The sequence below is a fragment of the Phoca vitulina genome, unplaced genomic scaffold (genome assembly GCF_004348235.1).
Source record: "Phoca vitulina isolate PV1807 unplaced genomic scaffold, GSC_HSeal_1.0 scaffold22, whole genome shotgun sequence".
Taxonomy (NCBI): Eukaryota; Metazoa; Chordata; class Mammalia; order Carnivora; family Phocidae; genus Phoca; species Phoca vitulina.
Window position 1 is genome coordinate 39,564,356 of NW_022589725.1, and position 27,487 is coordinate 39,591,842.

Genomic DNA, 27,487 nt, shown 5'->3' on the forward strand with positions numbered 1-27,487 from the left:
CACCTCACCCACCATCATGCTCTATCCCCTGAGCTCTCTCTATTTTTGGTAAAGTACTTATCACTACCTCACTTATTTTGTCCTGGTATCTCTAATTCTATTTGAGTCAATGCTCCTTAGGAGCAGGCTTTTTGTCTGGTTTGTTCCTTCCTATATCACCAGTGCTCAGAACAGTTTCTAGAACAAAGCAGATACTCAAGAAATAGTTGCTTAATAGCTAAATAAATGAATGGACTGGTATAAACTTTGTAGAGGAAATGCCAATATGCATTCAGAACCTTCACAATAACTTTTGATTCAGTAAATTCTGGATGGTAAACCACATACAACAGAAACAGACCCCCAGGGCCCCAGAGATAGATAGATAGATAGATAGATAGATAGATAGATAGATAGATATTAATTGTGCTTACTATGTGCAAGGAAGGAAAAGACATGATTGCAATTTTCAAAAGACACTGCAAACTTTTTAAAAAGGACTATATCAGATTCGAAAAAGAACAAATAAAATATCAGAATTGACAAGTACAATAACCAAAACCAAAAACTCAATGAAGGGTTTAATGGCATATGAGACATCTGAAAAAAGGATTACTGAACAAAAATATAGGTCAGGAGAAAATGCCTATGATTAAGCACAAAGAGACAGAAGAATAGGAAGTATAGAGGTTAGAGAGAGAGGATACCCAGAGCTAACATGTATGTAATTGTAATCCCAGAAGAAAGAGAAAAGAGAAAAGGGGAGCAGAGGCAGTATTATTTAGGTGATAATCTGAGAATATTCCAAACTGATAGACACATTAATCCAAAGACTCCGGAAGCTAAGGAGACTCGGCAGGACAAATAAAGGCAAACCTACACCTTGAAATACCAAAGTGAAGCTGCAGAAAAACAAAGGAAAAATATCTTAAAAGTTAGGGGAAAAAGGAAAAAAAAATCCTCTGTGCGCAATAGTAAGCTCACTGTTTGAATTTTTGATGGAAATAATGGAGGTTGTCTGCTGAAAAAAAAATGCTAATTTTATAGTCAGTGAAAATACGACAAACTAAAAATGACAAAATTTGCTAACCACAATCTTACACTAAAGGAGCTACTCCAGTGTTCTTTAAGCAGGAGGAAATGTTTCTAGATCGTGAATCAGCTTTGTAGGAGGGAAGGAAGGAGCGAATGTTGGCATAAATATGTGAGTAAATCCAAATGAATCTTGACTGAATGAGGCAATAATAATGACGATTGTTCATGGAATTTAAAATATATATGAAATTAGAATTCACAACTGCATTTGCCTGTCTGCTGGGAGAAGGTTAAATGCAATTGCATCCTAATACTTTACATTCTCTTAGAAGACGATAGAAATAATCAATAATATCAGATTTTGGTAAGTTCGAGGATCTATGTTTTAATATTTAGGGTAACACTAAAGTAATAATAATTTCAAAAATACAGCTTTATATGGAATAATAAAAAATAATCAAGAGGAAGGTTAAGAAGGAATCCAAAAGAAGGAATCAAAAGACAGCAAGAAGGAAAAGACAAATATAGGACAGATGCTACAAATTAAAAAAAATATATATATATATAAGATAGTTGATTTAAACATACATATATCACCGATTACAGGATGGACTAAATGCTCCAAATAAAGATTGTCATACTGGATTTGAAAGAAGAAATCAAAACTCTGGGCTGTTTACAAGATGCTGGAAGAGAAAAGACTAGAAAATGATATATGTTATAAACACTAACCAAAATAATGTTGGTATAATTATACTAGTATTAAAGTAGATCTGAAGGCAGAATGCATTATTAGAGGTAAACAGAGATACTTCATAATGATTAAAAGTTCAATGGTGAACCTGTAGATACATAATAACATGGCCTTAGAAGTGTGTGTGTGTGTGTGTGTGTGTGTGTGTGTACACGTGCAGAAAGAAAGTTAGTTCAGGATTACGGAGAGAAATTAAGTCCACACTAATAATGGAATAATAATAACAACACTTTGCAAGGTAGCTGGTAGAACAAAGCAAACAGAACACCCTATAACGACAAACAAAATGTGCCCAACAAATGGCCTAATGTTCATATTATAGAGCCCTGAGCCCATCTACTACAGATTACACATTCTTTCTAGGCACAATGAAATGTTTAATAAAGGGACACCTGGGTGACTCAATGGTTAAGTGTCTGCCTTCAGCTCAGGTCATGATCCCAGGGTCCTGGGATTGAGCCCCACATGGGGCTCCCTGCTCAAGTGGGGAGTCTGTTTCTCCCTCCTCCTCTGCCCCTCCCCCCAGCTCGTGCTTGCTCTCTCTCAAATAGATAAATAAAATCTTTAAAAAGAAATAAGAAAAAAAGACATGTTTAATAAAATCCACCATATATTGGGTTATAAAGCTAGTCTCAACAAAATCCAACAGATTGAAATCATATAAACTATATATTCTCAGACCATAAGACACTGAAGTTGGAAATAAGCAATAAAAAGACAATTAGAATAACTGCATAGGTTGGAAAACAATCAAATAAAAAAACCCTCCAGATAGCCCATGGATAAAAATAGAAATCAGAAAATAATTTGACAATGAATACTCATGAAAAGATTACACCGAGGTTGGTGGGATACAAAGATTTGATCAGGACATACTTGATAGTCTGAATTAGAAAAGGAAGCTAGTTGAAATATCCATGAGCTACACGCTTACCCCTGAAGACAGAAAAGGAGAAGCAAAATAAATCCAACAGAAATGGAAGACATGAGGTGAGCAGTAATAGCGGAAAATAGTGAAATAGTAAATGAACATGCAATTGAGTGATTAACAGAGAAAGAAGTTCTTTTTTTGAAAAGTGGAATGTGATTGCTAACCCCCTGAATGATTAAGAAAAGAGGGAAGGCACAATCTGAAGGAAAAAGAGGCCATCACCATAGATAATATACACATGAAAAAGGTCATAAAAGAATATTCTGGAAAACCTATTGCCAAACAATTTGAAAATCTAAAAAGAAATGGGCAGTTTCCATAAAAATCAGCACAAAGGATCTGGCAAAAGAAGATACAGATTTCAGAATAGACATATGACCAGAAATGTAAAATCTTACCACAAACAGAATTCTAGATCCACTTGGCTTTGCTAGTGAACTCTACAAAGCATTTAATAAAGAAATTTGACAGATTTAAACAAATTGTTTCACAAAGTAGAAAAAGAAGAAATAGTCGTTAACGCATTTTATTAGGTCCGGAAAATCTTGACAGTCAGACCCAACAAGGACAAGGAAATTTCAGGCCAGTCTCATTCCTCAACACAGATGAAAAATTTTAAGCACATTATTAGCAAATTTATTTTATCAGCATACCCAAAGGATGATACATTGCGGCTCAGTTGGGCTTACATGAAGCAATGCCAGGTTGCTTCATATTAGGTAAGTCTTCCTTTTATTTTACATTAACAAATTAAAGAAGAAAAAATACATTCATAGATACAGCAAAGTCACTTAGAACACCTGAACTAGGAATTTATTATTTTAAAAAAAAACTTTTAAAACTAGGAATGTAAGGGAATGTCCTTAATCTGATTTTTAAAAATCTGCTTTAGAAGCCCTTAGAAGAAACAACACACTTAAGACTGAACTATTAAACATCTGTCCTTTGTTTTGAGGGAGAGCCAAAATCTCAAAAGATTTTAGTTTTTGCTGAATTTGATAGGTTGATTATAATGTTGGTATGGAAAAAAGTAAAGACTGAATAATAGTCAAGACACTTTTAATGAAAAAGGACTAGCTGAGGGGAGTTGTACCACCAGATTTCAAGATTTATGAAAAATCTACCGTAGTTTAGACAGTGTAGTTCTGATGCAAAGATAGACAACGGGTTAGAATTGAAGGCCCAGAAATAGATCCACCATAAAACACACTTGATTTTGGCAAGGTTGACACTGCTCTAGGTAAGGTGTGATCTTTTCAATAAATGGAACTTGACAATGGAATAAAGAATAAAATAAAGACCTGACCCCTTTCTCACACTATTTATAAAAATAATTTCCAGTGAGTTGTAGATCTAAAGAAGTCAAAATGATGCATTTCTAGAAAAAAAATCCTTCATGATTTGGGGTAAGGAAAGATTAAAAAAAATAAAGACATGCTAGTCAATAACTAGTCTTGAGGTAAAATTTGATAAGTATGACTATAGTAAACATAGTAACTTCCGTTTATTGAAAGACAAGTCAACCTACCAGAAGGCGAGACAGACCACTGTGACAGTTTACAACAGAGGGTATCAACACGGCCAATGAAGGTCTAAAAATGTGCTGCGGCAGGTGCAATCTAGGGCAATGCAAATTCAAGCCACAGTGTGATGTCCCAACACACACATCGAGCTGGCGAAAATAAATAGACTGACAACACCACATACTGCTGAGTAGGTAAAGTAACAGGTGCTCTCCTACACCGCTGGTGGAAGGGTAAATCAGTACAACCGCGCTGGAAAACGATTCGGCATCTCCTTTAAAGTCGAAGATACCCATAACCTAAGATCTACCGATTTTACTGGTAGATAGAGAGGCATGTGCACCGTCATGTACAAGGGTGTGTATACAAGAAAGGTGTGGACTGTGCCCCGGGAGGCATGCAGCGGAGAGCTCACAGCAGCCTTACGCATCGAGGCAAACACTACAACAATGAGATGTGTGCATAGCAGCTGTACAAGAAATAAACAAGTGCTAGTGCATTCTCTTATCTGAATGGAGTCAGCTACATGCAGCAGCACGGATCAGCATCACAAACAAAATGTGGGCAACAGAAGCTACAGTTCAAGAGCAAATGCATAAGTGATAAAGTATAAAGTAGGCAGGGGCATGTGGGAGGCTTCTGGAGTTCCGGCAATATGCTGTTTTCCTGATGGGGTGAAGGTGATATGGATGTGTGCTTTACATTTATGTTCTATACTTTTTACTATACATGTGTTATAGTTCATGATTTTTGAAAAATAAATTCCACCTAGGGGCGCCTGGATTGCTCAGTTGGTTGGGCTTCTGCCTTCGGCTCAGGTCGTGATCCTGGAGTCCTGGGATTGAGCCCTGCATCCGTCTCCCTGCTCATGGGGAGCCTGCTTCTCCCTCTCCTCCCCACTTGTGCTCTCTCTCATTCTCTCTCCCTCTCTCTCTCTCAAATAAATAAATAAAATCTTTCAAAAAAAAACAAATTAGAAAAAATAAATTCCACCTAGAATAAAGAAACATGAAGTAGACTGTGTAGAAATAAAGTAATTTTTTATGTAGAGTAAATAGATGGGATATATTAGGCTCATGGAGCAAAATCAAATAAAAATAGAAAATAAATAGAAAAATCAAATAAAAATATAAAATTATTAAATATAATTTGTGAATGTGTGAGGTGGAGTCAGGAGAGGGGTCACGATTGGTGAAGTAGAAATATCACTGGGTTTGGAAATAGAAAACCAGCATTCATGTCTCATTTCTTTCTCTCTTGTGTGACCTTGGGCAAGTCACCAATCTCTCTGAACTTCAGTGTTCTCATTTGTAAAATGGGCATTTACAGCACCTCCTCTTTCCTGATTGTAGGATTGTTTTGAAGATAGGAAGACTGAAGAAGACAATGCATGTGAAATACTTGGTCCGAGGGTTGTGGGTTATTGTTAAGCTGTGAAATACTTTGTAAAGTTCTTTGTTAAGTTTCCTAAGACTGGTGGTAGTATCTGTGTCCCTGATATTCAGGAGGGCATTGGCCAGAAGCTGGTGGGATTTGGATATCACATGGATATCTCTGTACAGTAGACACTCTGGAAGGTAACTTGTCCCTTACCATCTCTGTCCAGGGAGAGAATAAAGTAGAGGAACATTGACCTCCAGGGTGAATTTTTGGTAATCAAAAGATACTCAAGGATATTGTTTAGCTGATCACTTTTTTGTAGGCTTTTCATGTAACATTTATAAATTTGTTTTTATAGGCTCCCCCCTTACTGTGGACTGCAATATCACAGACACAAGGGATAATACAAATCTCCGATGCTGGAGAGTCAATAACACCTTGGTGGATGATTACTACAGTGAATCCAAACGCATCAGAGAAGGATCCGAGTAGGTGTTGTGTTTTTCTGGCTTCCCTAAAAGCCGACAAGAATTTCCTCACTTACATTATTTTGGTGCTAGTACTACTTCTTTTAGATGCTTCTCACTGACCCCTCATCACTCCTTTTGGCTTTGCCTCTCAAAGATGTCCTCAGTGCTTGGCAGGGCTGAGCCTCCCCTTCAGAGAAGTGTGAGGGGCTCATCTTATCAACATTCCCACATCCTAGTTAGACAGATGAGGCAAAACATCAAGGATGGGCCTCACACAACAAAATCCATTTCTCTCAGCTAGTCCTTAAAACCAGCCTCCTTCCTATTTTGTTATATCATGAGCCATAGATCTTCAAGGCTCCAGTAGCAAAGCAGGGAGCAGCGTGGGGACACTTGGGGGAGACAGGACTTAATCATGCACTAATTACGTGGTAGAAACCCAATTTGTGGTGGTATAAATTGGGTGGCGTAAAGCAAGATTCACTAGTCCGAGGGCGGAAGAACTGGTGTTGGGCCCTGCAGGGTAGATAAGTTAGCCTATGTGGAGACAACCAGAGGAAGGCTCTGGAGGGCTGAGGATGACATCTGTCGCCGTCCAGAAGAAAATGGAAATCCGGAAGGGCCACAACTCACGCACCTCACCGAGCTAGTCCGTGATGCATTCCCGGGGTAACTGTGATGGCCTAAAGTGTTCTCCAGAGAGAGAATTTTATTCTCTAGACTGAAGATGATACACTATGCTGGGTAACTATGCCTCACATATAAATGGTTGGCTCCTTTCTTTTACAGATCCCACATTTCTTTCCAGAAACATATTTTTTACACAGTGAACATAACCTTCTTGGAAGTGAAAATGGAAGATTATGGTCATCCTTTCATTTGTCATGCCGGAGTGTCAGCAGCATATTTTATTTTAAAACTCCCAGGTAACGGTTCGGTGGGGTACACGCTGTTCAGAAGGTTCAAAACAATGACAAGGAGACACTTGGTGTGAGGCAGCAGAGTGATATTCAATAGGGAAACTCGGCATTAATTTCTTGTTTGGAATTTGTTGGTTTCAAACTCATTTCCAGAGTCGGGGGAGGGGTGTCAATGCTCCTGAAGGCAATGAGTGACCAACTCAAGAACTGCCAGCCATCACTCCTGTCTACTTACCAGGGGCTTTATGAATCTCATAAATATTGCATGGCACGGTCTTCTTATTGTGACCATTGCAGTACCAAGATCCCTGAAGTCTATACATTACAACTTCCCAGACCTGGGTCCTCCCAAAGGGGGAGGTGGCATTGTTGCTCCAAGATCTGGGGAAGGACAAAGAGAAGTTGGAAGGATGGGAGGGAAGGGCCAATCCATCTAGTAGAAGCTAGAGGCTCAAACAGGTGGTCAGGATCAGATCGGGCACCCGCGTGCAGAGCAGATCCACTTGGTTGTGCTGGGACTTAATCAATGGATTGCTATTTCTGTTGACCCAGAATGTGTTTTAGTTATTGTGCTTTATTGTATTTAAAGACATACTGCAGTGCATAGGGATGTCTTTGACCTCAAACTGTTTGCAACATAGTGTGACCTAGGGCAGGTCATGATAAACTCCTTAGGGAGTATTTTTTTTAAAAAAAATGAATGTGTTCTGGGGGGTTCAAAGAAAAGACGCCCCCCCCCCCCGTCATACACACATACATACATACACACCTTTTAGTGGAGACTGGAGCATCTGGAAGGGGCTGATGAAGGAAGTGGTGTATGCGGTGGATTCTAAGAATGGAGAGACTTTCTCTTCCTTTGTCCTTCTTCCTCTTTCCGAATTCTCTCCTTCCTAGAGCCTCCTTCCATGGCATCACTGTTTTGGGCTGTGGTAAGGGAGCAAACTGTACTGTTCCTTTTCTGGGATGTGTAGGAGCCTGTTTTCAGGGACTTGACATTCCAGGGGAACCGGTTCTGCTTCTTGGTCGTCTCCCACCCACAGCTTTTGCCATAATTGCTCTGCAGTGTGTTTGCAAAGCAGAGCAGGGATAGACACCCTTTCTGCCCTTTCAGAGACTGTGCTTTGCAGACAGGCCCCCGGCCTGGACCTTGCTGGCACAAAGAGGATGAGGGGGGAGTTTGGCTCTCCACCAGCCTTCCGGAGACAACAGAGTTGGCTTTCAGGGGAGGCAGCTGATGGCTCTTTATTTACGACAGGTGTCCTGCTGCTCAATTTTGAGTGCCCATGAAAGCAGTTATGACAGTGGAATAATCAGGAATGTGCATCAGAACCACCGGGGAAGGTCTTCCAATAAACATGTCCAAGGCTCTACCTCAGGAGAGTCTAGTAGAGTTGGCTTAAGTGAGACCTGGCCATGTGTGTTTTGAGAGAAGTCCTCATGCACTCCAGCCAGCCCCATCAGGAGCTAGGCTTCTGCAGAATTTCCTTCCTCAGGTTCCCAAGAGCACATTTGCTTTCTGAAATTCGTGGGCCACACCAGATTATTCTACTCCCATATACCTATTATATTTAACTGTAAACAAATATTTAAGCATTATCCTCATTGACCTCTAACACATTTCCATTTGGCACTTGTAATGTGATCTGTATAAGTAAAGCATAGAGTTGACTCTTTGTTTTATTATTATTTGTTTATATCTTTATTTGCTGTCATTTGTAGCTCCAAATGTTCAAGCTTACTTGATAGGAGGGCTTCTCGCCTTGGTGGGTGCAACAGCATCTGTCATGTACCTCTACAACATTTTTAAGATCGACATTGCACTCTGGTATCGAAGTGCCTTCCATTCTACCGGGACCAGAGAAGGTAAGCGTGGGTAACCACCGAAGATTGTCTCATACTTGGCATCCGCTCATCCGTATAACCATTGTAAATACACTTTATCATATTTTACTAGCTTGCCTTTCATGTTGTTGGCAAATTGGGAGGAAGGACTCTCCCTGGACTTCTCATGCTTCAGGGAAACCATTGGTCCATGGTCACCAGCATTGTTCAGTCGAATGAGGCTTGCAGGCTAGTCGTGCCGAGCAAATCTTTGCTAAGAAGCAGGAGCACGTCATCTTCTGGGTCCCACTGTGACTGTTTTAGAGAGGTTCTCACATCTACTGCTGTTTGCCAAAGAAGACAATTTCTCCTAGAGCGACAAAGGGCTCTCCATCCGCGATACGTCTTCAGCACGGTGGGCTCATGAGCAGAGTTTACGTTATGGAGAGAGATGAGCTGCCTGTGGGGGCAGCTCTTTTAGGCCCTGTACTTGGGGCCTGAAAGATTTAAGTCCCTGACTCGCAAGGCTAGAGAGAGACCTGGGTTTGCATCTGGTTCTCCCCTTACTCCCATGTGATCTTAGGAAGTGTTGAATGCTCTTCTCTTTCTTGGCTATAGAATGAAAGAAAAAAAGAAGCAAGGAAGAAGAGAAGGGAGGAAGGAGAGGAGGAAGGCAAGTAGGAAGGAGGGAAGGGAGGAAGGAGGGAAGGAAAGGGAGGAAGTGGGGAGGGAGAGAAAATGATCAGAGCCTGCCTCTCAGAGTATTGTAGGAACAACTGAGTTGAAGTCCAGGAAAGCCCTGAGCAGGGACCTGGGGCACAAGGGGCACCCTGTAGTCTGAAAGCCAAAGCGAGCTGCCTCTGCCCCTTTGCCCCAGGTTTCAGCGTGGTCTCTGGAGCTCCCGTCCTGCCAACACATCTCAACACACAAATGCCTCAGTGCGGTCCTGAAACTCTGAGGAATGGGCACTTCCCACCATTGTGGTATTTTTTTCTTTTTCTTTTTGTTTTATAAGTAGGCTCCATGCCCAGCATGGAGCCCAATTCAGGACTTGAAATCATGACCCTGAGATCAAGACCTGAACTGAGATCAGGAGTTGGACACTTAACCGACTGAGCCACCCAGGCGCCCCACCCCCAACCATTGTGGTTTTTTTAAACTCTGTGCTGTTTTCTTGTTGTCTCAGAATGGTTGTGATCTCTTAAGGCCTTGAAAAAAAAAATAAGTCTGCTTTAATGTCCTCTGATTGGATGAAAAATTAATACACAGCCGAGAGAAGTCTATGCTCTTCATGTACACGGAAATACCCACATTTATACCATTCAGGTCTGGAGACTAGCGATGAGGACTAGAGTTGGAATTCAGAGAAGTGGGTGTCCAAGCACGTTTTATGAGTACCCACCAGTAAGAAAGGCATTATTTACACCGAGGGTCTGCTTTGCATATAAAACACACAGTACAAGTTGTTGTCCACCTATTTGAGAAAACAGGTGTCCTAACTTGGACTTTATTCTAAGGTAAATTTCCGAATTCAAAACTGGCAGTCCCGGAGCAGTGTAGAAAGCAACACGTTCTTTCTTGAGGGCCAAATTCAATCGCGGAAATGCAACTGTGCATGTCCAATGCCTCTTGAAGCCTCTCTAGTCCTGAGGCCCGTCAGCTGGATGTGGGGTCCCCTCGGAGCCTCCCTGTGGCTATGCTCCTGCCTGTGAATGTGGCAGAGGAGACCAGCACACCACCACTTGCTTTCTGTTTACTGACTGACTGGACACTGCGGGGACTTCAGTGGTGTTCCCAGATCTCTGGTCTGGGTGCGCGTCTCACTCCATGACTCACTGTGACTCCCAGGAGCATGAGAGCCGAGAGCTGGTGCAGCTGCCTGCTGGTGAGGTCGAGTTTAGCAGGAAGAGAAAAAAGGAATAGTGACTCACCCAGAGCAGGGGAGCTGAGCAGATGACAGACTCAGGGAGCCCCACCCTCTGCTGAGACTGGGCTTCAGCCCAAATTCGGGCTGAGAATTTGGACATCGGGGCTCACAGTCAGCCAGGGCTCCTTTTTTTTCTTAATTCAGATAAGTACGTGCATACTTTATGACTAAATCTCTAATCTCTACAGCTCCATCTATGAGAACGACCCCTGTAATTCCTCTCTGAGTGTTGGCTTTGACAATGAGCTAGAGGTGAGACTTAAGATTTGTCCCTGATGCTATTTCCAGCATTGTGTCCCTGGGAGATATTTTCTGAGTTATTGGGGGGAACCTGTGGAGTAAGGGGTGGCAAATACAAATGAAGAAATAGACAAATTGTGTCCTTCTTATGATAAAATATTTCTCCAACTAGATGAGTTGCACTTTATAACATGAGTAACAGGTGGGTATAGCTCAGTTTTATTGAGTCATCAACAGCCCTAATCCATCAGTTCTGTATGTTCTCTAGTAAATTATAGGAGTTACTTTAAAAATTCTCCTTCCGGGTGTGCATGCGTGTACAAAAATAAAAGGGCCAGTTTCCACATCTAGAGAGATTTGCATATGTCTCACCGCCTTCCAAATAGGTTTGTGGAGAACATACATGTAGAACACAACAATTAAAAACAAAAACAAAATAGGTATAGTGAATGGAGGGTAGAATGGTAAAATAAAGCTTGGGGGTAGAATTAATGACAAATTTTGGACACGTTTTAAAGATGAGTTAGCTTTAGAAGTTAAGGTAAAAGCAATGACAAGACGCATTGTGTGCTGTTCACAAATGCGCTTCAATTGCTTATGAGAGCACATAGCTTTTTCTGGGACAATTTTCCAAGGAAAAGTTTCTGTAGGGAGACTCATTTTTAAAGGGTGTAATATAATGAATCTTGTCTATAACAACATTCCTGTGGTAAATGTAGTAGCATGTTGAATGTGGCTTTTCTTCTAGTGTCTTCCATGCTAGGGCTAAAATGCCAAACCTCATGCAATCAAGTAAAAGCACTTATGTGAAGACCAAATTGATTCTGTCTGATTTTTCCATTGGTTCAGTTTGATTAGGTTTGAAACTTAAGAAAAGAAAGTAAGGGGTTGAATAATCTTTAAGCAATCTCTCATAAACATTAATACATCCCAATAGACTTTTGTATTTCTGCCAACGGCCAATAAAGGCATATGCAGATGTTTTAACATCAAAATTAGGACTGAATGTCTTCAGGAAATTAAAGGAGCTTGGCCAGAACCTAGATAAACTGTCTAGGTTTATCCACTATATAAAGGCAAGTTGTGGGAGTATCTGCTAACAGGCCCTTTCCTTAAAAAACTTACTAGTAGGTCTACATTTCTACAGTTTTCTGGATGAAATAAACAGTTGGGGGGCATGTCAAACTCATCATTATCTATTGCCGTTCACTGTTACCTTCCCAACCGCTCTTACAGTTACTATGGCTGGGAAGCAAATTACCTCAAAACTTTGTAGCATAGAGCAGCCATCTCTTTTGCTGATGGGTTCTGTGGGTCAGGACGTGAACAGGCACAGCAGGGATGGCCTGTCCCAGCTCCATGATGTCTAGGGACCCCGCTGGAGGACTGGCAATTGATTTTGGCTATCAATTGGTGGCCTCAGTGACCAGAGGCCCCAGTGGCCTCTCCATGTGGTTTCTGTGTGGGCTACTTTGGGCTTCCTCATGGCACGGTGATTGACTTCCGAGGGCTAGTGTTTCAAGAACAAGAGAGCCAGGAAAAGCCATATTTTCTCTTACGACTCAGACCCTAAATCTATAGAGTCAATTCTACCACATTCTATTTATCAGGGCAGCTACAGAGTCCTCATCAATTTTAAGGGAGTGGAAATAGATTCCACCTCTTTGTGGGGAGGTATGGTCGGTTCTGAAAGAGCATGTGGAACTGGAAATATTGCTGGGGCTATTTTCGAGAAAAAAATGCAGTCTGACACACTTGCAAGGGACTAATCAGGTATATGCTTTGTGACGTTTCCTCCTCCTGATTCTCGTCTCAGCCATACCAGAGGGAGTGGTGGACTTGGATTTGAATCAAGGCTATGCACTTAGCAGCTCAAAGACGAGAAATAACATAGCCTTGTCTGTCTCAGCTCCCTTTCCTGTAATCCGAGGATACAAATGTGACCCTCACCGTGACCGTGATGGGCAAAGCCAGCAGGCAGTTGTCTGAGAGTGCCCTTCAAAACCTCAGGCAGAGGCTAAAAGCAAAATGGCCTCAGCTTGATGTTTTTTGCTAGACTGGTGAATAAAGGACGAACTGATCATTTGGAAGTGATGGGAACCCACTGCATTTTTGAGAACAAGCCACAGAGGTTACATTACTACCCAAAAGCTTAGAAAGAAAAAAATAAAAGATGACCCAAAAATTGGGAGCATTTTGTATTTTGCTTTTCGAGAAGGTGTGAGAGTCCCTTGCTGCCTAAGTCTCTTCTGTCTCAGAGTCTGCATTTGCCCAGCATGGAGCACCTGTCTTTTCAGACACCTCGCCTAAAAACAGGGAACGTGGAACACAGTCAAAAGAGAGAATTCACTCAGCAAACATAGGTTTTTGTTTTGTTTTGTTTTGCTTTTTAATGAGAAGGAAGAAAGAGAAACGGCCTGAGAGAAGAGAGACACCAGTGGCAGGGTTTCAGACAGAGGGGTTAAGGAACACGGATGTTTGCTGTAGTTTACAGACCAGGAAATACTGTATTCATTTGGAAGGCTCTGCTATGTGATGAGGAGAGTGCCAACCCAACCAACCCTTTATCATAAAAGGATTAAATATTATCAAATTTTTAAGGACATTTAAATCCTTTTTAAAATGTTTAAAAACATAAAGCCTTTATGAAATCCTAAAAAGAATTTTTTTTCATATGTCCCCTGGCTTTAGAAAGTCAAGTATATGACATTAAATTTAATTCAGAAAAATATCCACTTATGGAGTGGTGGTATAGACTAGTAGTATTGAAGACGTTACAGAAGGAGTTTTAGCTGGGTTGGGTTTCTGCCGACTCCAAACACAAATTAATCATCCCTTTGGTACCTGCCTGATGACTCCAATTTATTAAAAAGCTGAATCAGCTCATGATCTAAAACTTCTCTCTCCCCTCACAGATTTAACCTTCTTGAGCCTCTGTAAAATTAAGCTCCACTCAGACATTTGGCAACTACTGATAGGACCTCCTCTGTCTCAGTTCCTGCTCCAGGCACTGGGGGTGGAACCCCACCAAAAAAAGTCCCCATTCTCATACGGCTTCCTTTCATGACAGGGGTTGGGGAGACTGAGGAAGAGTGAGTGTGCATGTGTGCCCATGTGTGTGTATTACCATTTCCACAGGATAGCCAAGAATGGTGGGCAGAGACTTAAAGGTTGTCAGTGGTGGTTGGCGTGAGAATTTATTGAATGGGAAAAGGCTACAATGTAAACTCTAAAATTCTGTACACATTTTAACTACAGATCTTCCTTGACTTATGATAGGTTATATCCCAATAAACCCATTATAAGTTAAAAATATCATAAGTTAAAATGCACTCAAGGGCGTCTGGGTGGCTCAGTTGGTTAAGCAACTGCCTTTGGCTCAGGTCATGATCCTGGAGTCCCAGGATCGAGTCCCACATCGGGCTCCCTGCCCAGTGGGGAGTCTGCTTCTCCCTCTGACCCTCCCTCTTCTCGTGCTCTCTCTCTCTCACTCTCTCTCAAATAAATAAATAAAATCTTTAAAAAATAAAATAAAATGCATTCAATGCAAGTAACCCACAGAACATCGCAGCTTAGCCCTGCCTACGTTTAACGTGCTCAGAATACTTACATTAGCCTACAGTTGGGCAAAATCATCTAACACAAAGCCTATTTTATAATCAAGGTTGACTGTCTCATGTGACTGATTGAATACTGCCCTGAAGGTGGGAAACAGCAGGTGTATGGGGACAGATGGTTGTCCGTGTATTGACTGTTGACCCTGGAGATTGCGTGGCTGACTCGGAGCTGAGGCTTTTTACACTGCCTAGCATCAGAGAGAGGAGAGGACCGCATATCACTAGCCTGGAAAAGATCAAAATTCAAAATTTGAAATATGGTTTCTCCTGAATGTGTATTGCTTTTGTACCATCATAAAGTCAAAAAATTGTAATCAAACCCTCCTAAGTCAGGGACTGTCTGTACTATTATTTAGACAAAAACTAGAAGTATCCAAGATTTTACCTTCTTTCTTTGGGCTCAGAGCCACCCTTCTTTTCAAGTCTGTTCAATCAAACAAACTTCCATAAAAAGGGAATAAAAAGGGATGGCTTCCTCTTGGGTCCCATTAGGTTAGCTGTGAATTTCCAAATAGCCTGGAGCTCAAAAAAAAAAATCACATTTTCTAATGAGATGTTCACTCAAACCTTCCAGCCCTGCTAGAATTTCTTACTCATTCATATGACCCCTGAGTAGAGCATAAGCATCCCCCTTCCATGCGCTTCTCAAGCTCTTCCCCTTCTTGGACTCTTTATCCTCCACTCCTAGCGCCTCATTTTTTTCTAAACCCTTTAAAATCCAGGAACTGCCCTCCATCCTTTATGAATTTTCCCCAAGAGTTTCATGCTATGGGGAAGTTTTGTTTCTTTTCATCTCTCCTGTTCATTCAGCCATGTGATCTTGTAGCGCCTCATGTTTTTATTTCCAAGTCTCTGAATGGTCTTTCCAGTTAGATCTTGTGTCTTGTTCATCTGTCCAGGGGTGAGCACAGTGACTGTTACCTGTGGTTGGTTGCTCAGTTAATGCTTAGCTCATTCCAGTGATGATGAAATGTGCTGTTGTATTGGACTTCTCTGTACTGCACAGCAGATTCCTGGAGTCTGCTCAGAGGCTTGGTCTCTACAATGCCGTGTGCAATTGCAGTGACGAAATTCACTAGTGGGTCTGAATCACAGAGACTTGGCCCATTTTGCCTGGTGCAGTTTATGACAGTCCGCCATTGCACAGGACCCGTCAAGAGTGAAGATGATGGAGACTCCTGCTTTCAATTCTCATTTTCACCACGGGGACTGGTGGACTTAGAGTCAAAGGTGTCAGGTTGGAATTGGGGCTGGGTGACCTTGGAGAAGTGATTCTTATGTAACGGGGATAGGACCACCTTCCTCATAGGTCAATGCCAATGGGGTAGGAATACCAATTGTAACTGACAAATCACTGGAGGCTCAATGTGGATAAATCTGAGACTTCAATTCTTCAGGGAACCTAGTCATAAGGAGTAGAAACCCACACTTTTGTGAGTTTTCCCTCCAGAAGCCTGACTTGGTTCTGACTGTAAATATCAGAGAAAAAAATCTCTTTGTGCTTCCAGCAGGGGGAGGAGAAAAATCATTCTGAAATATCCTAGAGCACTCAGTTCTTATTAACAAGGCCTGCCCTCAGGAGAAACTAGTTAATGAAAGCCTTACCCGCTAGGGCATTATCAGAGTCTAACTGACCTGCGCAGGAGGAAATATCCAACTCCAGCCCAATCTAGCCATCCTGCCCCACCTAAGTGGGGATAAAAAACTGAGAAATGCTTGTGAAGTTCATAGTCCAGAGTCACTAAAAGACAGATCTAATCACAGGACCATAGAACATGTCCCCTCCCTCCACACCTCACCACCATGTAACTAAAGGCCAGTTTATAGCACTTTCTTTTACCGGTACATTCTATCCAGCTCTCAGAGAAAAGTATAAGGCATATTAAAAGGCAAATGCACAATTTGAAGAGAGAGCAAACATGAGAGCCAGGAATGGCAGGGATGTTGGAATTATCAGACTGGGAATTTAAATTATCCCTGATTAGCATGCTAAGGGATCTAATGCATAAAAGCAGACAGCACACAACAACAGATGAGAGATGTAAGCAGAGAAATGAAAATCCTAAAAAAAAACAAAAAGAAAGCTAGCAATTAAAAAAAAAAAAAAACTGTAACAGAAATGAAGACTGCCTGTGATGGGCTTACTAGTGGAGTGGACATGGCTGAGCAGAGAATCTCTGGGCTTGAGGCTATCACACTAGAAACCTCCAAAACTGTAAAGCAAAAGGAACAAAGACTGGGGAAAAAAAAAGAACAAAGTATCCAATGAGTGTGGGACAACCACAGAAGGTGTAACATAAATGTAATGGGAATACCAAAGGAGAAGAAAGAGAGAAAGGAACATAAGTATCTGAAACACTAATGACTAAGAATTTCCCCGAATTAATGTCACAATCCAGGAAGCTCAGAGAATACCAAGCAGGATGAACAAAAAAACAAAAACCTAGGCATATCATTTTCAAACCACAGAAAGTCAAAGGTAAGGAAAAAAAGTCCTAAAAGAAGCCAGAGGTAAAAAAAAAAAACAAAAAAAAAACATTACCTATCATGAAACAAAGATGTGAGTTGCATTCACCTTGTCCTCAGAAACTACAGAAGCAAAAGAGCAAGAGTGAAATATTTAAAGTGTTGAGAGAATGAGAACCTAGTGTGGCAATGCTTGGAGCCAAGGGAGCCAACTGGGTACTCTGAAGTCATTGAACCCAAGGGAAAAGGACATCATGGTAGCAAGTCAGACTTTCGCTCTGTTAACATAAGAGAATTTGGTAGGAATAATTCCGAGTTTATCCCATTTCCTTTTCAGATGGCAAGCTGTATGATGCCTATGTCTTATACCCCAAGCCTCAAAGAGAAATCCAGAGCCATGAGGTGGACACGCTGGTGTTGAAGATTCTGCCTGAGGTGCTGGAGAGACAGTGTGGATATAAATTATTTATATTTGGCAGGGATGAATTTCCTGGACAAGGTATGTTTTGAGTGAAGTGTAAAAGCCACAAATAAAAAGGAAAGGGAAGTCTCTTTTCCTTCACTTTAGAAGTGGTGGGGTGGGAGGATCTGCTTGCTTTCCCCAAGGAACCATGGGGAGTCTTGCACCTCCTCAGCCCACAGCCCCTGAGCTGAGTTAGGACCAGCTCTCTTCTCTCTGGGGCTCATTCCTGTAACAGGATAACCGGGATTCCTGGTTGAAATAATGTGACTCTCACGAGTAACACGAGCAGTTGGCTGATGACAGCCTTGGCCAAGGGACCAAATGGAGAAAAGAGGTCATTTGCCCTCATGCCCTTGAGACTAACTGCTGAGTATTCTCCATCAGTTCGAAAATGTAAATCAGCTCATGTTTAAAGATGATTTTATAAACCTTAACTGCCCAGGCTTCTCCTACATAAATAAAATAGAATTTATTTATTTACGTCTCCCTTTGAACAAGAGTGTAGCTTTGGGCAATGAAGGCAACATCTCTGAACCTCAGCTGTCTTATCTGTCAAATGGGGAGGAGAATCCTTCCTTAACTCGGGCGGCAGAATGAAATGAGGTAAAACCTGAGTGGGGACCAATATGGAGCTTAGCGCATATTAGACATTCGACAGATAAAGTTTCCCTCTTGACCTACATGTTTTCTTTCTTGGAACGCTATACAACAAATGGCTGAAATTTGAAATAAGCATCCTGCACTAGTCAAGAGGAAACCAAGATGACTACTTTACAGCATTTGGTAGTGGCCTTCTCTGGGTCATTTGGAAAGGTTGCTGAGTACTTTGGATTTGTAGGTTGCCCATATCCGTGGTGAGTGACAACTATATCTCAGCCCGCATCTTTTCAAGTTATAAGATCAGCCTCCATGAGGAGCTGAAAATCTGATCTAGTGCTCGCCATAAATGTGTGGAAGACTTCAAATTTCATAAGCGTATTCTTTCACTCACTTATTCAGCAAATATTTATTGAGCACCTGCTATGTGCCTTGTAATATTCTAGGGGCTCGAAATAGAAAAATAAGCCAAAGAGAAGAAGAACATGAACTTGGGGAGGTCACAGTGTATTTTTATATTCTAAGAAAAAGGAGGATATAAAAGTTAGTCGTTATGCTAAAAAAGACCAAGTTTCATCCATAGCTGGATATTTCCAGAACTCTCCCCAAGAAATCATCAGGGGGTGTTATTTAGTTTCAAGTTAGTCCTATAAATCCTGGGCATTTAGCTAGCTACAAAGCCCAAGAGGAAAACACAAATAAAGATTAATACAACATTGGAACTACCTACATTTTCCCTGTCCTTTTAAAATCTATTTATTTAAAAAATGTGTTCATCATCTAATATAGACTAGACCTTCAGTTAAGTTGGTGATACAAAGTTAGGCACGATAAGACCCTTGTTCTGGGTAGGTCACGGTCTGTGGGTGCAGTCAGTGGGCTAAGGAAAGTGACCTATCAGCAACTAACTACCAAAAAATATGACTTATGAACACAAAGGACCAATTTTTCAGGGAAAATCAGGAAGGCTTCACAGAAGATAGGATATATGTTAAAAAAATCACTTTTGTTACCCATTCCTAAGTCACATTTATTTTAAAGTCCATGTTGCCTTTATCCAGGGCCCATTTCTAATATTCTCAGAGATCGATCTAGGCTCTTTCACTCCTGAGACAGTCTGCATCTTCTTTATTTGCAGCAGTGGCCAATGTCATTGATGAAAACATCAAGCTGTGCAGGAGACTGATCATCATCTTAGTTCCCGAATCCCTGAGCTTTGACTTGTTAAAGAACATGTCAGAAGAACAAATTGCAGTCTACAATGCGCTCATCCAGGACGGGATGAAGGTCATCCTGATTGAACTGGAGAAAGTCGAGGACTATGCGGCCATGCCGGAGTCAATTCAGTACATCAAGCAGAAGCACGGGGCCGTCCAGTGGAGTGGGGACTTCACAGAGCAGTCACAGTGCGCAAAGTCCAAGTTCTGGAAAAAAGTGAGGTATCACATGCCACCCAAAAGGCCGCCACCATCTTCTTCTGCCCAGCTGCTGAAGCACACGTCCTGACACCTCCCGGCTGGCTAGTGGGGGGCCAATGTGGGGTTGGTCACCCGTGATGGCGTGGTCGGCATGGGGTGGCTCATGGTTGGACAAGGACACATGGCATTTGGGCAGTCGGCTTGAAGCTTGCAGTTGTGCACTTGTTGCTACAGGTCCTCTGTTTGCTGCTCGTTTTGATCAGAGCTCCTTCTTTAGGGAAAGGCATCACCCTTCCAGAAGGCCCTCATTCACTTATGGGCTCTGATGAACACTCCTTGAACACAGAGCAGATGTAGCATGTGAGCCCCTGGGGAATGGGACATGGAGGACTGTAGAGCGGCAGTTGAGTTGTCAGGAAGTTTGGTGCGTGGTGTGGCACCCATGGGGCCGGAGATGGAAGTCAGGGGATGGCAGGAGGCAATCTGTGGGCTTGGGGAGGGCTGGCAAGGAGAACCACACTTTTTTCGTGACCACGATTTTAGCACACTCATACTGGAAGCCACTGAGTGGTCACACAGACCAGTGGGGACCAAGTGTGGCCCCACTGGGATTGCCCATTAATCACCATCCTGTTGGGCCCCAGCCTTGAAAGGAAAGGATTTGTCAAATCAAAATAAGTAACAATTCACTTGTTTTTCCAGCTGGCCAAGAAGGCTGGGATTCTGAGCAACATGTGAGAGAAACAGCACACCAAGATGATGCGATTCTGGTCCACGTAAAACAAAGTAATCTTTCAGTTAGCCAGCGTTCCCTCATCACAGGTCCATTTATGATTTAACAAGGTGCAAGGACTTTTGATGCTCAAAATTAGCTGTAAACTCATCACTACTTTCAAAGACCCCCACCTGAGGAGCTTAGATAGAGTCCAAGTCTCTCGTTCCGTGGCTGATGACATCAAGCCCTAACAAGTGGCCTGCTGGGGTCAGAATGTTTGTGTCCCCCAAATTCACATGTTGCAGTCCTAACACCCAGTGTCATGGTATTGGGAGGTGGGACCTTCCAGAGGTGATCAGGTCAGAAGGGTGGAGACCTCCTGAATAGGATTAGTACTCTCGTAGAAGATACCCCAAGAAGTCCATTGCCACTTCGGCCATGTGAGGACACAGCAAGAAGTCTGCGATCTGAAAAAAGGTCCTCACCTGACCACGAAGGCACCTGTTTTCAGACTTCTTGTCTCCACAGCTGTGAGAAATAAATTTCTGTTGTTTGTAAGCCACTCGGCCTGTGGTATCTCGTGATAGCGGCCCTAATGAAGAGTCCATGGGGGCTGGAAGGGGGTCAGCCAGTGGGCAGGACAGGGGAGGGGGAGGTGGGGAGGAGCAGGAGGGGTGAGAACAGGGACCCCAGCATGCAGGGAGGAGCAGAGTGTATGGGGAGTAGGGAAAAGGACCAGGTGGCTCTGTGTCCTTCTCGGGCTGCCGATAGCATAAAGTGTCTGGTGGGACTTTGTCATCTTTCCCAAATGGAACTCTCTCCCTGTTAAACACTACCTCCCCCTCTCCCCTGCCCACAGCCTCTGGCAACGTTCTGCTTTATGTGTCTATGATTTCGGCTCCTCCAGGCACCTCATGTAAGTGGAATCATACAGGATTTGCCCTTTTGTGCCTGGCTTATTCCACTTAGCCATAGGTCCTTAAGATTCACGTGTAATATTTGCTTTTTGTTTCATTCTTCTTATGGAGTCTCCCCTCCCTTCTTTCTTTCTTCCCTGGGTGAACGGTAGCAGGTATCGATTTTATTAAGGTGACAAGGGACAACCAACAGAAATAAGAAGCTCAGGAGGATCCTTCTAATCAGATGTTTGTGAATTCTTTGCTTCTCGGTTTCTGTCTCCAACATGGGAGTCGTGATTCTTCATGGAGAATTTGCCAGTTTAAGTAAAGGAAGCTGCTTCTCTTGGTGCACCCAGGAGCGAAGTGATGGTGGCTGATGTGTTCCTCCTTCTGTTCCTCTCACCCCTGAGTTTTCTTTCCTCTGCTTGGTACCTGGAGATTGCCATTGATGCTGGAGAAGGCTCTATGGCCACAGATATCAGAGGGGCACTTTGCCCTTCACTGTGTCCTATGTGGAGCCCATCCCCTACAGCCTTCCCCTTCCTTCCAAGCCCTTTCTCTCCAGAGAGTGAAGAAAGGCAGAGCAGCCCCACGAGTCAGGAGACAGGGTGAGACCCTGGGATGTGTCCTCTTGTCAGGCTGTCCCAGTTGCCTATGAATTTTAGAAAGAGATTCTCCAGGATTCTTCAGTGACTAACCTTTTATAAATAAATGACTGTATCCACACAACACAAGTTGAGGCTGTCAGAAAAAAAGAAAGCCAATCCATCAGAGGTAAAGGTATTTTCTGAAAATCTGTGACTTATGGGAGACCAGTACTGTTGGTGAATTTCTTAACTGGAATGATTGTTTAAGTCAAAAACTTCCTTCCCCTCCAACATGTGCCCTATGTTTCTTTTTGTCTAAAAGTATGTAAAGCTGTATTATTAATGCAATAACATGAATGAATTATATCAGCACATTGCAATTTTATTGTTATTAAATATGTTTTGTGTCCTATACAAGAGGTGCCTTTTCTCAAGGGTTCTGGCCTTTCATGTATTTGGACATGGTGCTGGTGTTCTCAGGCTTGGATATACTCTCCTAATGATGGACCAAGTGCTCTGAATCAGGATTTGTACAGTACAGCCACATGGCTTCAAAGATGGATAAAACTTGTCTTATCCCAGTAAGTTCTGTCCTTTTAAACAGTGGCCCTTTCTGATAATTTGAGGAGCAATGTGGATATCTCCCTAGAAAAAATGTACATACACACGAAATTTTGGCTGCATTTTGAGAAGGTTGACAGAGTTTTTCAAGCTCCTCAATGGGACCTTACAGAAGGTCCCCAGGCCGTGGGAAAAAGACCCCTTCCCTGGAGGGACTTTCATTTCTGTACTTGTAAGATGTGATCTCGGAATTTTACATGATTCTGTGCAGAGGTCCAGTGATAAACGTGCCAAGTGAGCCATTTGGGGGTCCTCCTGAAATTTGTTTGGAAAGGAACCCAGACTTGGGATTTTCGTGGTATTTTAGTCATCATCTAGCCCAGGGCTGCCTTACTGGTCTGCCACAAATGAGCTGCAGGTCTCCGAGGACTGTTACTCCTGAGATATTTCCTCATGGCGTGTCTGGAGCTGTAGGCCTTACCTGTGTGTGCACCATGACGTAAAAAAAAAAATTGGGAAACAGATCCTAGTCAGATAGGGGCCGGAAGAGTGAAGGGAGTAAACTAAAGACACTTGATACTTGGTGGCAGAGCTGGGACAGATGTCTCCTGTCTTCTCACTGTGCCGTGGCTCTTATCCTACGACAACTTTTCTGACCCTCTCAGTCCTGTGACAACAGCCACTCAATGGAACTAACCCTAGAAATCTGAGAATGTGCTTCTGGAATTACACAGTTAGGGCTTCAGTGTGATTTCCCTTGATTTACTCTGGGCTTTGTCAGGATCACACACATTTTTTGTTTGGTCTTGTTTCTACCTGGCAGTAAACAAAACTGTAGCATTTAGGTTCATACAAAATTTAACGTTCAGGATTAAGAATTTCTTCAATAAGTTTTACCTTTCTTGAATGGATCCATCTGAATGGCTAGAGGTTTTAGATGAGAGAGGTCAATGAAGGAGGCTATGTCCTTTCCTGGGACAGCTTTATCACATCTAACGCAAAGCACTGGAGTTAACTGAATTTTACCTCTTGCCTGGAGCCTCATTACCACTTGGGGACCTGGGGGTCCAGGGCTCTGCCTAGTGGGGAAGAGCTTGTATTTGAAACTTGACTTTTCCACTAACTGCGGGGCCTTTGAGAAGCTGGTCAACCTCTCTGAGCTTGTCATCATTTGGGGTTGACGTGAGGAAAAAAGAGATGACATAAGTGAGTATGGGCATGATAAGTGGTTGCTATTTATGGACAGATTGGACACACTTGAAAGAACTCTGGTCATGATATTCAGGGAAAAAAGTTCAATTGAAAGGGAAAAAAAATCCATTGGCACTGAATGTTTTGCAGTAGGCAGCTCATGGCTTTTGGAGAATCCTAAATTTTCTACTAGCTTCTTAAAGTCACACACACAAAAAATGCCCCTGGAGATGGGGTGCTCTGTATTGGCATCGATGGATCTATGACTGTGCCCCGAGCTGTGGGCTCTCGGCTGGAGTAATTTTCCAAACCATCCTGCCCTGTCTGCTGGCTGGTGTCCTCTTCCACATATGCAGGGACCCCCAGCCTTCCTGATCCCCTGGGTATCCACACAGGAATATCTGCTCTGATGGAGACTTTGATTATTGTCCTTGCTTGCTGCTTGGTCTTGATGGTGGGGAGCTCAAGGAGCTTTGAAGCCTCGTCCTGGGAGATGAGTGCCAGGAATAAGCTTCAGCCATACTCATTCTACCACACAGTAGCCTAGGCCAGAAGAGTATTTGAAGGAAGTACCTGAACTGGGAAGACCCAATTGACAATCCTATCCCTCTCCTGGGCCTCTGGAGGATAACGCTGTTACCCCGCCCCTGGCCTCAAACCTGTCCTACCACCTCTTAGATCATGTTCCCTTCCCCCTTAGACACTCAGCAGCTGTGATTCCAAGCACCCTGCTACGGTACTGGGGATTGTTCACTTCTTGCCATAATTTCACCTGAACACTCCTAAAATGAGAATTGACAATTTGCCCTGAAGACTGCTTCCCGAATTTCTGTAGCAGGGGATCAGAGGCACTCTTTGGTTGAGGGGTGGTGGTGGGAGAGAAGGGCTTGAAGTAGCATTTGTGTAGACAGCCCTTGGTCCAAAATGGAGAAACCATTAATGACTCATGTCAGAGAATGGGCCGATTCCTAATGGAGATTTCAGGGAAGGGGTGCTGGAGTTCCACTGAGCTCCCTCCATTTTATTCATAACGCAGTCTCCAAAATGTGCATTTCCACTGTTTTGTAGGTGTTCTTTAGCATTTAATCTCAGCATTTAGACCCATAATTAAGCTGCTAGAGATCAAGGAGCATTAAGCCTCATACTAAATATTTGTCATTTTGAATACTTGGTGATACCCATCTCATTTTCCATTTTATTATTATTAGTTTACTACTTTGAGCATTTCCATTGTTAATTTCCATGAGTATTTAGTGGAATAAAGGGATACAATCTGGTAAAGATATAAGTAATTGAATTGCCACTGAAATGGTGGTTAGAAGGTAAGATTTATTTGCCGGCTCATGGACTCATGTCTAAGTGTGCATAAGAAAGAAGATTTAGATGTCCATGGATAGTGGACAAAAAGGCAGATTATATGAAAGCTGAAGGTCACCACCCATTCTCTCATGTCTCCCCAGCGGGGCTTGGTGAGGTAAAAGAGGGCTTCACCCTATTCCTTGGGGGCAGGCCCCAGGTCTCTTGGGATAACTTGAGGGGACAGGACTGACCTGAGGGCAAGGGTGAGAGGTGAGGGTCAGAGGAAAGATGAAATATAGGTGTTGAACCCCTCGGTTACCTTTTGGCTCACCTTCCTATAATGAGTCAGTCCCAGAACCCACTTCCTTTGGTTTCTCCCCTCAAATACCGTGAGTCTGCCCATGAGAAAGTCCTGGGTGAAGATTGAGTCACATCAAATAAAGGGCCCAGGAAGGTCTGGTCTTTTCCCAGAAGGTCAACCGAGATAAAGACACACGTGAAAGTGCTTGGCAACCTCACAGAGCTACAAGGAGCTGTCTGACCTACATGGGGACTGGGGGGCACAGACCCTCAGTGTCTTCTGCCCCTGCTGAGCCCCGCAGTGACTCAGAGAGCTGCCTGCTGTGGTCCAGTCCGTTGACCTTTCCTTGGCTCTTGATCCTGATTCATATTTTCATAAACTTTCCTTCAACACATGCTTTGTTTGGTTGATTTATCCAGGGCTGTGTCTGGAAAATTAAGAAAGTGGAAAATTCCTCCCTGGCTTCCCTCTTAGAATAAAGACTATCGATGACGAATCCATGATGTCTAGAATAAGTGACTGGGGGTGACGCTGGCTCTCACAGCTGCAGAACATCAGGTCTCAATGGCTGGAGGCCACACATCTCAGATGGAATTCTTCTGGGGTCCTTGACGGATGGGAACCCTTCTCCCTTCCATACACAGGTAGCTTCGAAGGGGTGCTGCCATTTGCTTTTTTTTTTTTTTAAGTTTTTATTTACTTATTTGAGAGAAAGAGACAGGGATTGGGAGACTGAGTGGGGGGAGGGGCAGAGGGAGAAGCAGACTCCCTGTGGAGCAGGGAGCCCAACGTGGGACTCGATCCCAGGACCCTGGGATCATGACTTGAGCTGAAGGCAGATGCTTAAATGACTGAGCCTCCCAGGTGCCCCTGCCATTTGCTTTAATAAAAGTCAAACCCTAGTCCTCAGGGAGAGAGATATTCTCCCCTTAAGAAAAGAAATTAGACCCGTAGCCCTGGCTCTTGTCCTCCAGAGTCACCTTTCTTCAGAGGCTTTCTTATTAACAACAGTTGCCACTGCCCACCTTGGATGCTCCGACCTAACTACCGTTGACTAATTCCTAGGAGCACAGCTGACATCTGCAAGGACCAAAAAGATTTTACAGGAGGAGAAGAGATAACAAAACAGAATGGAATCAGGGCATCTGGGTGGCTCAGTTGGTTAGGCGACTGCCTTCGGCTCAGGTCATGATCTCAGGATCCTGGGATCAAGCCCCACGTCAGGCTCTCTGCTCAGCAGCGAGTCTGCTTCTTCCTCTCCCTCTGTGATCTCTCTTACTCTCACTCACTCTCAAATAAATAAATAAAATCTTCGAAATAGAACCAGAATGGAATCTACAGGGATACACCCTCAAATGGTTTGGGCTACAAGATACAGGTTTTCTTGTCTTCCTCAGGAGACTACTCAGCCCTCACCTCCTCCCACTTCAGAACAGGAGAAAGCACATCTTTTCCAATTCAGGCCCAGAATGGGCTCAAGGGGGACACCCAGCTGAAAGACGTTGCACCAAAATGTTTTTCCAGCTTATGCTGTGTTTTGCTCTGTTCCTTCTCTCCTATGTGACAGCAATCTCTTGCTGTGTGGTGGGGCTTCTAGCAGCTCAGTCATGGGGGCGGGGGGGCGGCGGAGTTGGACATGGTGAGAGCTGGTGGAGCATCACCATGGGCCATGGTAGGCTCAGTCCTACACGGAAGCCTGCCCCCGAACAGTGTGTCCCCCTTCCCCTCTCTGTCTACCAGGAGACATTAAGCTGCAAGTCTTGGAAATCTCAGAAGTCCATCAAGTCAATTTCATTCTCAATTTTGAAATATAAATCATAGTTTTATTTGTTTAGAACGCAGATGAAAATGACAATTTTTTTTTAAGAATCTAGAAATTAAAAACCCTTTTCTCCTACAACCAAGTAACCAGTTTGTCACCGTTCAAATATTTACAGCTTGATGACACTCCCCTGATGGTTGTGTCAACTGAAAAATTGGGTGAATCCCAAACTGAGATTATAGTTATAGAAAAATGGGAGAATGATGCATAATAACTTTTTCCCCCTCTTACTCAGTGGCTGTATTACTTCTTAATTTGAGTCACTGACACCTACTCTTTTGATTTATTCATGTTGTCCCTTAACTTACCCGGAGAACCCTGGAGACCAAAGGTTTCATGGTGATGGTTTTGTGGTCACTCCCTCATTTCTCTGCCCCTTATTGCTCTCGATTTCCCACCTTCTCTTTCTGTTATCAGCGGGATGTACTTGCCCTCCCCCTAATCATCACCACCACCACTCTGGTTAGCATTTTTCTAGAAAATGAAAACATTTTTAAGGCGTGAGCCTTGCACGTGGGCTGGATGATTTTTCAACACACCTATCAAATGTGGCCAGCCTGAAGACCCA

At 43.0% G+C, this 27,487-nt stretch overlaps 1 protein-coding gene across 1 annotated transcript in view; it reads left to right on the forward strand.

Annotated features, from left to right (window-relative positions):
• The window catches only part of IL1RL2 (interleukin 1 receptor like 2), a 37,375-nt gene extending 17,743 nt beyond the window's left edge, over positions 1 to 19,632 (forward strand). Inside the window, exons 6-10 of the mRNA XM_032419979.1 lie at positions 5,961 to 6,090; positions 6,862 to 6,998; positions 8,715 to 8,858; positions 17,404 to 17,565; positions 19,265 to 19,632. Coding sequence (XP_032275870.1) covers positions 5,961 to 6,090; positions 6,862 to 6,998; positions 8,715 to 8,858; positions 17,404 to 17,565; positions 19,265 to 19,632 — 941 coding nt within the window. The remainder of the gene's footprint in view (positions 1 to 5,960; positions 6,091 to 6,861; positions 6,999 to 8,714; positions 8,859 to 17,403; positions 17,566 to 19,264) is intronic.
• The last annotated feature ends 7,855 nt before the right edge of the window (positions 19,633 to 27,487 follow it).